The sequence below is a fragment of the Macaca nemestrina genome, chromosome 15 (genome assembly GCF_043159975.1).
Source record: "Macaca nemestrina isolate mMacNem1 chromosome 15, mMacNem.hap1, whole genome shotgun sequence".
Classification (NCBI taxonomy): Eukaryota; Metazoa; Chordata; class Mammalia; order Primates; family Cercopithecidae; genus Macaca; species Macaca nemestrina.
Window position 1 is genome coordinate 109,667,967 of NC_092139.1, and position 13,066 is coordinate 109,681,032.

The window sequence follows — 13,066 nt, forward strand, 5'->3', positions numbered from 1 at the left end:
TCCCACATAGTGTTTTGAAAAAATGCAAATTAGTTGCCAATATTCACCAGTCAGGAGATTTCACACTAGAATCTCTTTTTCTGACTCCTCCTTAAAAATAAAAATTCTAGCCACAGAGAGTCTGAAGTGTAAATGTGTTCATGGTCACGAGCTTCACAGCCTGGGCAGGGAGGGTGCTGACTGTGACCCTGCGGAGGCCTCAAGGTGGCCAGTCCTTCTCTTAGGAGAGCTGCCTCCGTTCAAGGGCTGTACCAAGATTTTTCACCCTAGGCTGCCATCAAAGGGAGGGTGAGAGATTCATCCAAGCACTCTGCTCTTCAACCTGGATCCTTTCCCAGACTTCTCCCCTGGGCTCATTACATAAATGTTTATTTACACCTGTTCTTCCCCTAAAAGATTCAAGAAGGTTTCAGCTGAAGGAGCCACATAACATAGGAGTAAGGAGGAAATATTTTAACTCTGACTCCTACTGTAATGCTGTTATTATTACTTGTCTCTAAGCCTCCTGGCAGCGAGAGGGAAAGGGGAAACACAAAGAGGTCTTTATGTGTTTATTTATTTTATTTATTTATTTATTTTGAGATGGAGTTTTGTTCTTGTTGTGCAGGCTGGAATGCAATGGTGCAGTCTCAGCTCACTGCAACCTCCGCCTCCTGGGTTTAAGCAATTCTCCTGCCTCAGCCTCCCAAGCAGCTGGGATTACAGGCATGCACCACCATGCCCAGCTAATTTTGTATTTTTAGTAGAGATGGGGTTTCTCCATGTTGGTCAGCCTGGTCTCGAACTCCCGACCTCAGGCTATCCACCTGCCTCAGCCTCCCAAAGTGCTGGGATTACAGGCGTGAGCCAGCATGCCCAGACTTTTTATTTCTTTTTTAGAAATGGGTTCTTGCTATGTTGCCCAGGCTGGTCTTGAACTCCTGGGCTCAAGCAATCCTCCCACCTCTCAAAGTGCTGGGATTATAGGCGTGAGCCACCACACCTGGCCCATCTTTTTATTGTTATGTGATAGAAGGGAGAGATTCACTCTTCATGAAAGACAAATTATTATTATTATTATTATTATTTTTTGAGACAGAGTTTCGCTCTTGTTGCGCAGGCTGGAGTGCAATGCGCGATCTCGGCTCACTGCAACCTCTATCTCCCGGGTTCAAGCGATTCTTCTGCCGGTAGCTGGGATAACAGGCACGTGCCACCATGGTCAGCTAATTTTGCATTTTTAGTAGAGACGGGGTTTCACCATGTTGGTCAGGCTGATCTTGAACTCGTGACCTCAAGTGGTCCACCCGCCTTGGCCTCCCAAACTGCTGGGATTCCAGGAGTGAGCCATGGCACCCAACCTTTTTCTGGTTCTAAATAGGAAAAAGAAATGCTTCAGATGGGATAGTAAAAGCAACACAGTGAAGGGGAGGGAAGGTTTGACCCAGATGGCAGAGTCTACAGAAACAGGCCATTGCCCGTGGAGGCAGAATGTTTCTTCCATCTGCCAGGGGATGTCAGAGGACTGGACTAGGAGCGATTCGAGGTCAAGACTTGATAATAGTAAATCCTATAAAACCATTGATTTAAATTGCACATCCTCGGGCAAGTTTCCTGAGCTCTCAGAAACACAACCACACATTTTTGTGTCAGGTACTGAGAATCACAGATGATTAAAGCCCACATAAATGTCCCCTGCCGGTGTCTGGCATTGTGCTCAGCTCCTGTCAGGTTCTCCATACAGACCTGTTCACTTCTTTTTTTTTTTTTTTTTCCTTTTTTTTTTTTGAGACGGAGTCTCACTCTGTCGCCAGGCTGGAGTGCATTGGCACGATCTCGGCTCACTGCAACCTCCGCCTCCCAGGTTGGAGCAATTTTCCTGCCTCAGCCTCCTGAGTAGCTGGGACTACAGGCGTGTGCCACCACACCCAGCTAATTTTTGCATTTTTAGTAGAAACAAGGTTTCACCATGTTGGCCAGGATGGTCTCAATCTCTTGACCTTGTGATCTGCCCACCTCAGCCTCCTAAAGTGCTGGGATTACAGGCATGAGCCACCATGCCCATCTGAGCCCTGTTCATTTTCATATCACTCCTGCCCTACCTCCCTCACTGGGTGATGGCAGATGTCGAAAGAGATAGTGGGGAAGAAAGCACTGTATAAAAGCCGTGTATCACATAGCTACCCTCTTTTTTTTTTTTTTTCTTTCTTTCTTTTTTTTCGAGAAGGAGTCTCGCTCTATCACTAGGCTGGAGGGCAGTGGCACGGTCTTGGCTCACTGCAACCTCTGCCTCCTGGGTTCAAGCCATTCTTCTGCCTCAGCCTCCCAAGTAGCTGGGATTACAGGCATGTGCCACCATGCCCAGCTAATTTTTGTATTTTTAGTAGAGATGGGGTTTCACCATGTTAGCCAGGCAGGTCTTGAACTTCTGACCTCATGATCCACCCGCCTCAGCCTCCCAAAGTGCTGGGATTACAGGCATGAGCCACTGCGCCTGGCCCATAGCTATCCTCTTGAACTCTACAGAGGCACGTTGCATACCTAGGCCTGGCACCAAGAATGTAATGGAGAAGAGGATATCCCTGCATCAGAAGAGCTCACAAACTGGAGGGTACAGAGGTATAAACAGACAAATTATTATTATTAGTAGTAGTGTTTTCTTTTTTTTGAGATAGAGTCTCACTCTGTTGCCCAGGCTGGAGTACAGTGGCACAATCTCGGCTCACTGCAACCTCGGTCTCCCGGATTCAAGCGATTCTCCTGCCTCAACCTCCTGAATAGCTGGGACTACAGGCAAGTGCCACCATGCCCAGCTAATTTAGTAGTAGTATTTTTTGTGAGGGAGTGTTACTCTGTTGCCTAGGCTGGAGTACAGTGGTGTGATCTCAGCTCACTGCAACCTCCGCCTCCCAGGTTCAAGCAATCCTCCTGCTTCAGCCTGCCAAGTATCTGGGACTACAAGTGCACGTCACCATGCTAGGGTAATTTTTGTATTTTTAGTAGAGACTGGGTTTTGTCATGTTGGTCAGGCTGGTCTCGAACTCCTGACCTCAAGTGATCCGCCCACCTTGGCCTCCCAAAGTTCTGGGATTACAGGTGTGAGCCATTGTGCCCGGCCAACAGACAAATTATAAAACTGTACCTGCCGCAAGAGAAGTATGTGTGCAGAACTAAAAACAGAACTGAAGAAGTGTCTAATTCTTGGGGAAGGGGGTTGTCAAGGAAGGCGTCCCGGAGGATATGACTAGTAATCTGGGTTCTGGAGGTGGAATAAGAGTTTTCCCTGCAAAGGGAAAAGAAGGCTGCAAGTATTAAGCCACGGACTCCGGAGAGAACCTAGTCCTTTCTGAAGACTGTGAGTGGTGTGGCCAAAACACAGAATGCGAGTGAGCCAGTGGCAGGAGAGCAGGGGGATTAAGCATCCAGAAAGTGGCTTTTCAAGGAAGGCTTAGACCCGGACAGAGAACCCGATGACCTTCCCATTACCACCTACTCGAGGAAGCCTTCCCTGGCCCTACCAGCGGCTTTCCACAATGCTAATCTTGTGTCGTGATTTTGTTCACGTCAGTGGAGAGCAGTGACCGCATCTTCTCATCTTGGCTTGCAGCCTGCCTGGCACTGGGCAGGGCCTCCTTGAAAGCTTGCCTGTGGCAAGAATGGGGCTAGTTTCTTTGGAATTCCTGCCAGGGGTTGCCTGTTTGCTTAGAAACCAAGATTTCAGAAGGGTTTGGAGGTTTCCTGGGCGTCACGCTGTGTGCAGGTTTTTAAAATGCTTTGAGAGGTTTTGCAGAGTCCTGGGAGCTTTCCCATCATCTGAGAGCTGTCAGGATGGGGAAGGGCAGGTGTGTCAGGGTTCAACTCAGAACAGGAGGACAGGAGGCGGGAATGTACAGGGTCCCTGAGTAAGAATGGCTGCAATGTTCAGATTCCAGCCCTGGAGGGTGGCACAGGCTCCTCATTGTTCCGCCCCCACAGTTCTCCACACTGGCTGAGTAGGAAGGGCTTGGGAAGGCTGAGAGACCAGCTTTGGGAGAAGAGCAAAGGCTACAGGCTCTCTCAAAAGACTATCACAGTCCCAGTCAACCACCCTTTCAGAGAACCCCTGGTAGGCAGAGCTTTTTTCTCCTTCCCTCATAAGGTACAAAGGGCTCAGTATTTGGAGCCTGGAGACCTGGGTGTCCAGCTACTGATTCACTGTGTGAACCTTGGCAGCTCCATTTCCCTCTATTTCTGCAGCTATAAACAGCTGGAACTGATGAGAAAGTCAGAGCAAATCATGGAAGGATACATAAAAATCATACCTAAAAAAGGAAATCAGAGTGCCAAGGCAACAATTTGAATGGATAACATGGACTGAGCTCATGGACTAGCAATTGCCCGTTGCAGTTTTTTGTTTGTTTGCTTCGAGGCAGAGTTTCACTCTTTCGCCCAGACTGGAGTGAAGTGGTACAATCTCAGCTCATTGCAACCTCTGCCCCTTGGGTTCAAGTGATTCTCCTGCCTCAGCCTCCCGAGTAGCTGGGATTATAGGTGCCCACCATGACGCCCAGCTAATTTTTGTATTTTTAGTTGAGATGGGGTTTTGCCATGTTGGCCAGGCTGGTCTTGAACTCCTCACCTCAGGTGATCTGCCCGCCTCAGCCTCCCAAAGTGCTGGGATTACAGGTGTGAGCCACCGTACCTGGCCCCCATTGCATTTTTTTTTTTTTGGTGAGACAGAATTTCGCTCTTGTCACTCAGCTGGAGTGCAATGGTGTGATCTAGGCTCACTGCAACCTCTGCCTCCCGGGTTCAAGAGATTCTCCTGCCTCAGCCTCCCAAAGTAGCTGGGATTACAGGCGCCCACCACCACGCCCAGCTAATATTTTTGTATTTTTAGTAGAGACAGGGTTTCACCATGTTGGCCAGGCTGATCTTGAACTCCTGACCTCGTGATCTGCCCGCCTCGGCCTCCCAAAGTGTTGGGATTACAGGCATGAGCCACCGTGCCTGGCCCCCATTGCATTCTTATAGCAACCATGCAAGTGGGTCCTCACTGCTGTTCACCAAAGGTTTCTGACTCTCCAGCTGTCAGCATATGGTAGGATTAAATTTCCCTGCCTCCTTGTGATGAGTGGGGCCATATGACTAGTTTTGACCAATTAGTTGTAATTAGAAGTGAGTACAGGCTGAAGCATCTAATGGCTAGTCCACAATTTGTCACTCCCTCCTTTCCTCTGCCACATGACTAACAATGCACTAGAAGGCAGCCTGGGTCCCAGAGGGAAGAGGGCACAGAGCAGAGCCTTAGTGGACCCAAATTACTGTGGACATGAGACATGGATGAGAAATCAATGTATCATCGCGGCCAGGTGTGGTGGCTCAGGCCTATAATCCCAGTACTTTGGGAGGCTGAGGTAGGAGGATCACTTGAGGCCAGGAGTTTTAGACCAGCCTGGGCAACATGGCAAAACCCTGTCTCTATAAAAATTAGAAAAATTAGACTGGGTGCGGCTCATGCCTATAATCCCAGGACTTTGGGAGGCTGAGAAGAGTGGATCACTTGAGGTCAGAAGTTTGAGACCAGCCTAATCAACATGGTGAAACCTTGCCTCCACTAAAAATACAAAATTAGTTGGGTGTGGTGGCCCACACCTGTAATCCCAGCTACTTGGGAGGCTAAGGCAGGAGAATTGCTTGAAACTGGCAGGCAGAGTTTGCAGTGAGCCGAGATCATGCACTCCAGCCTGGGCAACAAGAGCAAAACTCCATCTCAAAAAAAAAAAAAAAAAAAAAAAAGGAAAATTAGCTGGGTGTGGTGGCACATGCCTGTAGTCCCAGCTACATGGGAGATTGAGGTGGGAGGATCACCTAAGCCTGGGTAGGTCGAGGCTACAGTGAGCTGTGATTGCACCACTGCACTCCAGCTTGGGCAACAGAGTGAGACCCTGTCTCAAAAAAAAATAAATAAAAATAAAAAATAAATAAATAAATAAATAAATAAATAAATAAATATGTTATCAGCCACTGGGATTTGGGAATGGTTGTTACTGCAGCATAACTTGACTCGTCCTGACTAATATAATCTTCATTTTACAGATGAGATGGGAGCTCAAGGGGATTGACTTGTTTGGAAATCACATAGTTTAACAAACCCAGGCTTGAAGGACTCCAGAGCCTATGCCACTTGTCTGGGAGGTCACCAAGATGGTTTTGTGATTGAGTGGAGGCCTCTGTTCTCTGAGGCCACTTCCAGGCCTATGGATCTTTTCTTTGATGGGAAAGCATCATATGTATAGATAGGAGTGGGCCATTGTCACTTTGGGCCCCTAGAGGGCAGCTGAACCTTGGCCTGTAATTATTGGGCAGGCAGTGTCCTCTAAGCCTCTAAGCAGGGCAGATGGGCAGGAGGATGTGGAGATGAACAAGACTCAGGCCTTGCTCTCAAAGCCCTAACAGCCTGGCAGGGAGCAAGATGGAGGAATTGTAGCTCTTGAAGTAGAAGAGACCGACCACATGAGGGCATCTGATCCCTATTTTAAAAGGCAACTGAGTCCCAGAAGCACAAGTTAATCTGACAGACGTTGCCTGGTGAATCGTTGGCCAAAGTGGGGAGAGAACCCAGGGCCCCTGATTTCAGCTCTAGGCTGCTTATCTCACAGAGATCATGTAATCCAATGGGGCTGGACCCAGGAAAGTCTCCATTGCTCCAGTCTGTCCCGGCAGAGCTGTGCCCTCTCCTTCCCAGCACCCTCTGTTCTTCCTTAAGTCAGGCTGGTCCTGAGGGCCTCAAAGCAAGGAAGCACCAGATAGCTCCCCTCCCCCATCCACTGGGATCCCAGCAGGTTGCCCTGGTAACCAGAGCCCAGCCAAGTTTGAGAACCTAAAGCTGTAAGGGGAGAGAAAGGATAAGAAGAGGGATGGGGGCCGGGTGTGGTGGCTCACACTTTTAATCTCAGTACTTTGGGAGGCTGAGGTGGGCAGATCACGAGGTCAGGAGATCAAGATCATCCTGGCTAACATGGTGAAACCCTGTCTCTACTAAAAATACAAAAAAATTAGCTGGGCATGGTGGCAGATGCCTGTAATCCCAGCTACTCAGGAGGCTGAGGCAGGAGAATGGTGTGAACCCGGGAGGCAGAGCTTGCAGTGAGCTGAGATGGCGCCACTGTACTCCAGCCTCGGCAACAGAGCGAGACTCCGTCTCAAAAAAAAAAAAAAAGAAAAAAAAAGAAGAGGGATGGGTGCTAGGCCCACACAATCACCATTCAATCATAATTAATTCATTTATTATTTCTTTCTAAAGAAACTTACTGGTCGGATATGGTGGCTCATGCATGTAATCTCGGCACTTTGGGAGGCTGAGGCAGATGGATCACTTGAGGTCAGAAGTTCGAGACCGGCCTGGCCAACATGTTGAAACCCCATCTCTACTAAAAATATGAAAATTAACCAGGTATGGTGGCATATGCCTGTAATCTCAGCTACTTGGGAGACTGAAGTAGGATTATCCTGAGGCTTGAACCTGGGAGGTGGAGGTTGCAGTGAGCCGAGATCCCGCCACTGCAGTCCAGCCTGGGTGACAGATTGAGACTCTTAAGAAAAATAAACTTACCGAAGCCAATTCTTGTCAGGCCGTGGGGCCCAGAGAAGATCCAGGCCCTTCAGAACTGAGCTGTCGGCCGTGCATGGTGGCTTATGACTGTAATCCCAGCACTTTGGGAGGTGGAGGTAGGAGTATTGCTTGAGCTCAGAAGTTTGAGACCAGCCTGAGCAACACAGGGAGACCCCCATCTCTACAAAAAATAAAAAATTAGCTGGGCGTGGTGGTGCATGCCTGTGGTCCCAGCTACTCTGGAGGCAGAAGCGGGAGGATCGCTTGTGCCCAAGAGGCTGCAGTGAGCCATGATTGCGCCACTGTCTTCCAGCCTGGGCGACAGAGTGAAACCCTGTTCAAAAAAACTAACAACAACAACAACAAATGAAACAGAGCTGAGCTAATATGGTAGCCACAAATTAAAGTAAAAAATCCAGTTCCTTGGTCACTATAGCCACATTTTAAGTGATCGGTAGCCATCTGTGGCTAGTGGCTACTGTACTGGACAGCGCAGACATAGAACATTTCCATTATCACCGAAAGTTCTATTGCCCAGTGCAGCTCCAGAAGCTTACTTGCTAAAGAGAGACACACAGGAGAGCAGACCAGACAACGCAGTGTTGTGTGGGCTGCAATGTCCTCCTCGGCAAAAAGCAGGTGATGAGGCGGAGATTAAAGGAGATGCCAGGAGAATGTTTAGCCTAGTTCCTGACTCAGGGTGAGTGCTCAGAGGACATCTGCCATCACTGTAAAGGATAGTACTATAGGATCTGTTTACATACCCATCTTCCTAGCAGACTGTGAGCTCCGCCCAGCCCTGGCATGGTGCCGGGCACAGAGCAAGTGCTCAGGAAATAGTAGCTGTTATCAGCACCATCGTTGTTATCACCATTGCTATGACAGAGGCAGCCAGGGGCTGTGGGAACACAGAAGAGGGCTCCCATCCCGGCCCCAGGGCCAGGGGCTGCTGAGAGTCTCCATTGCCAGAGCCAGACTGGGTGCCTTTGTGGTCCCCTCAGGGGCAGGCCTAGGGGCCTCTTCACACCCTTAGGGTCTGGGTACAGGGTCCAGCTGGAGCAAGCTGGGGCTCAGGAAATAGTTGTTGAAGGAGCTCTAGCCTCTGGGAACTCCAGCCCCCTTGAGGAAAGACCAGGTGAGTGGGCAAGATGGCCTGAGGGTTGCAGAGCTGAACAGGGCATGAAGGGCACAGAGGGAGAGCCTGAGGGAGATTGGCGCTGGGACCATGGGAGTATAGCCATATTTGGAGTATCCCTGTTTTTACTGCATACTCCCCAGGCATCAGAGTCTGTGGGAGACAGAGCAGATTTGGGGAGGGCAGGCTGCAGGGAACCACCCCGCAGGTGGCCGTGAGTGCCAGCCTGGCCATTACCAGCCTCCCATGCCTCTTCAGGATTCCAGAGGCTCAGAGCAGCCATTCACAGCCGCCCACTCCTAGAAAGCCAGCTCCTCCCTGCACCAGAGCCCAGTCCAGCCCAGTCTCCGCGGGATGTAGCTGGTGGGACAGTTAGCAGAGGGCTGGGCCCTGTGCCTGGGGACTGTGGCCCGGAGGCTGAGCAGGAGCCCATGAGGGGACCAGATGGACAAGGCCCCTCAGCTGGCCACCATGGCCAGACTCTGGGTAAAGGGGAGGTGAGGGGCCTGCGTGTGCCTTATCTTCCACTGGATCCTTCTTGTCCTCTGATCAAGGTAGGTGTGTGTGTGGGGGGGTTGGGGGGTGGGGGGGGAAAGGACCAAGCAATCCATGGAAGATGGGAGTGCTGTGAGGTGATGGGGGTCGGGTGACGCCCTCGGACAACCTGTCCTCTGGCCTGCTCTCTGTGTGTGGGTGTGCACACTGAGGGGAGCTGTTTGTGGCTAAGTGCAGGGTAAACGTGTGTGCCCAAGTGTATGTGGTTGTGTAGGAGCAGGCAGGAGATTAGGGCTGCAGCGATAGGCCAGGTGGGAAAGGGTTGGAGGCCAGGGCAGTCTTGGATACAAATATATGACAGAAGAGGGATGTGGGGCTGGGGGCACCATTGTGAGGGGTGATGCCTTCCCCGTCTGGTGTCCTGCCTTCCCCCTCCCTGCTCCAGACCTCAAGGACCTGGCTACATGATCACTCCCCTCCCCATGAACCCTCTGGAACTGACTCCTCCCACCAGCCCTGGCCTTCTCCCCCAGCTGCAGGTCCCAGCCTGCTGTGTTAAAAGCAGCGAAACCAACTTTGTTCCAGAGGGTGAGTTACTTGGAGTCCAGAGTGGCAGGGAGTGGCCATCTACTAAGACCATAGCCAGAGTCCTGAGCTTCATCCTTGACACCCCTTTGTGCCTACTCCCTAGCCCGGGCAGTCCTGCTGCTTCTACCCCTGTGCAATGCAGCCTCCTCCAGCCCCAGCCCTAGCCCTGCCCCTTCCACAGCCCAGGGAGCAGAGAGTTTCAACTATGTCCTCATGGGATCCTTGCTTCAATCCTCTCCCCTCGGATCCCTCCGTCACACTGCCCCTGAGTGCCATTCCTACCTGCAGATCTGAATGGGTCACATTCCCTGGCCTGAGCATTGCTGTAGCCTGGGCTGGACCCCAGCTCACCCGCAGCCTTTGCTCTCCCCTCCCTGCTAGATGCAGCCTAGGAGCCCCATGCTGGATTTTCAGAAAGATGCCACACTTTCTCACCTTTGGGCCTTCTGTAGGAATAGCCCCAGCTCAGGTCTAGCCTCCCGCCTTTTTACCCCTAATGCTTAGCTTGGCGGAGCCCTGCCTACTTCCTTCCCTGGCATCCCTGGACACGGCAGGCTCTCCAAGGGCAGGGACCATGGCTTGTTCACCAGATAAGCTCCTTCTGTGAACACTCACTGCCTCTCCATTTCCCAACCTCACCTTCTGCAGGGCTGGCTTTGTTTCCGACTCCAGCACTAGGCCAGCTCAGGGCTCTTCCTTGGTTCTGGGGCTCCAAGCCAAATTGGTCCTCTCTCATCCTTCTACCTGGACACCTGAGCTCCTATGTTGGCTGCTGTGGGTGGGAACCCACAACCCTTTGGTTCTTTCTGGAACAGAAAGGGAGAGAGATCTCCAGTAAGCACTGCCCTCCTCTGGAGTCCCTGAACATGTATATGACCTCCATAGACCTGTCCACAGAGACGGGGGCCACACTCAGGCTCAGGCAAAGGGAGATATAAGCCCGGCCTGAGTTCCCCCATGCTGGAGGCAGACTGCTCACTAGACATGCCCACCCTACTGTGTGATAGCTGGCCAGGGGTGGGGTGGGTATGAGGTACAGGTCGGTCTGCAGCAGGTAGGAGCCATAGGGGGACTGAAGGAAGTTACATGTGCCCTCCACTAAGGACTGGACAGTCCCCAGAACCAGGCCCCTTCAGACCTGGCATGCTCAGCTGCTGGTCAGGAAGGGGAGGGCTGAGACCTCCAGGCCTGAGTTCCTCACCCCTGCCTGGCCTCTTCTCTCTGTTGATTGCCTCAGGGGAAGACAAACAACCTGGATGGACCACGACTTGGTGCCTTCTCCTCCAGAGATGCAGTCGCACGGAGCTCCAGGCCCGGGAACCTCCTTCTCCCACAGCCATGTGCTGGGGCGCCCTACCCGCCCCTCGAGACTCCCTGGAGGAGGGTCCCCCCTCACCCCCGTCCTCAGGAAGACCATCCATTTGGATACCTTCCCCCAAAGCCATATCCCACAGACCTCCAGTCGGCTGGGCCTTGGAGCCAGGACCCGGAGTGTGCCCCCACAGGAGATGGGCATTGCTCTGGGGGCTTCCTTGAGCCCCCTGCCCACCAGCAGCCTTGTACCCAGGAAGCTCAGCTCTATCTCCTTGACTCTCCGTCAGAACATCCAGGCACGGTCCCTGGATCGCCCACTTTCTCACTGGGAAGAGTTGCCTACCCCAGGAAAGAAGGCTGCTCCCCATGAAGGAGAGAGGGTGTCCTCGCCAGGCTCACCACCTGTGACCCTAGTGCCAGGGGGCAGGGTCCACTCTGAGGGCCCACGGAATTCAGGTCTGACCAAATCCAGCAGGATGCTTGCCACAGAGAAGCCCCTGGTGAGTTCCTACCTGGCCTTACCTTTCCAATCCCGGTTAGCCCAGAGTGCACCAGTCCTTGCAGAGCCAGGCTCAGTAGGCCAGGGGCACCTTGTCTCAGTGACTGACCACACACCTACCAGAGCTTCTCCAGGAAAAGGCAAACCCCGGGCCAGGGGGATCCCCAGACCCCGGGGGCGTCTCTAAAGGGCCAACGCGGCTGTGAATTTGACTGCTATGGATACAAGGACAGACACAGCCAGACATTTAGCCACAATGGCCACCAAGAGACCTAGCTTGGCTATCAATTTAGCCACACCAAATACATCCGGACTGGACACAGGCACAGAGTTCCCCGCTGTGGATATCAAGCTGGGCACAGCCAGAGACTTATCTTTGGTAGGGACAGTCAAGTCAGGCAAAACCACGAACTTGGCTACAGCAGGCACAATCAAGCCGGGCACAGCCATGAATCTGACTACAGTAGGGACAACCAAGCCAGGGATGGTCATGGATTTGATAGCCTCAGACCCAGAGAAGCTGGGCAAAGCCATGGCTACAAGAAGCACAGCCAACCCAGATATGACCACAAAGGGCACAGCCATGGATTCAGCAACATCAGACCCAGTCAAGCTGGACACAATCACAGCTACAGTGGGCACCACCAGGTTGGAAACAGCCATGGCTTTGGCCAGAGTAAACAGAGCCAAGCTGGGCACGGCTATGAATTCTCTTGCTTTGGACACAAGTAGGATGGGTACAGCTCTGGGTTCAGTTGTGCCAGTAACCCCAGACCTAGCCACTGGGAAGATCACACTGGGGAGTGTTAATAACCTAACCATATCAGACGTTGCTACATGCCTGCTAATGCCAATCAGATCCACAGACCCAGCCCTAGACCACACTAATGCTGCCACGGATGGAGCCACAGAGCCTGCCTCCCTGGACCTGGCCACAGAATCCAAAGGTAAATGCAGAAACTTGGTTGGGGATGGACTAGGCTGCCGGCGGAGGTGGAAGTGGGTGAGCTTGGAGATGAATCATGCTTGCATGGGTTGGGAAAGGGAGGAAGGACTCTTAAGGTCAGAGTTGAATGGGTTGGGAGAAAAGGAAATGGGGGTTGTAGGGCCAGACATAGGGACTGTACCCTGAGCTGGGTTATAACCTGCCAGTCTGAGGTCAGGCTGAGGGAAACTATCAGAAAGAAGGTTGTGGCCAGGTGTGGTGGCTCATACCTGTAATCCCAGCACTCTGGGAGGCTGAGATGGGAGGATTGGTTGAGGGCAGGACTTCAAGACCAGCCTGAGCAACATGGTGAGACTATCTCTATAAAAATAAAAAAATAAGGGTTGGGCGCAATGGCTCACACCTGTAATCCCAACACGTTGGAAGGCCAAGGTGGGCGGATCACTTGAGGTCAGGAGTTCAAGACCAGCCTGGCCAACATGGTGATACCTCGTCTGTACTAAAAATGCAAAAATT

The 13,066-nt window shown here is 51.9% G+C and overlaps 1 protein-coding gene and 1 long non-coding RNA gene across 3 annotated transcripts in view; one reads left to right on the forward strand and one right to left on the reverse strand.

The window, feature by feature from the left end:
• Nucleotides 1-555: 555 nt before the first annotated feature.
• On the reverse strand, nucleotides 556-11,717 carry LOC105464358 (uncharacterized). Of its 2 annotated transcripts, none has more exons than XR_976792.2 (3): nucleotides 11,628-11,717; nucleotides 10,431-10,597; nucleotides 556-1,352 (listed from the first exon to the last, which is right to left on the reverse strand). It is a non-coding gene; the product is annotated as an uncharacterized lncRNA (long non-coding RNA). The 2 variants fall into 2 exon arrangements; XR_011614186.1 differs by lacking the exon at nucleotides 11,628-11,717 and adding an exon at nucleotides 10,993-11,059.
• SEPTIN3 (septin 3) overlaps nucleotides 11,048-13,066 on the forward strand; it is a 28,133-nt gene continuing 26,114 nt past the window's right edge. Inside the window, 1 exon segment of the mRNA XM_011712183.3 lies at nucleotides 11,048-12,551. Within this exon segment, the coding sequence (XP_011710485.2) occupies nucleotides 11,048-12,551 (1,504 nt within the window).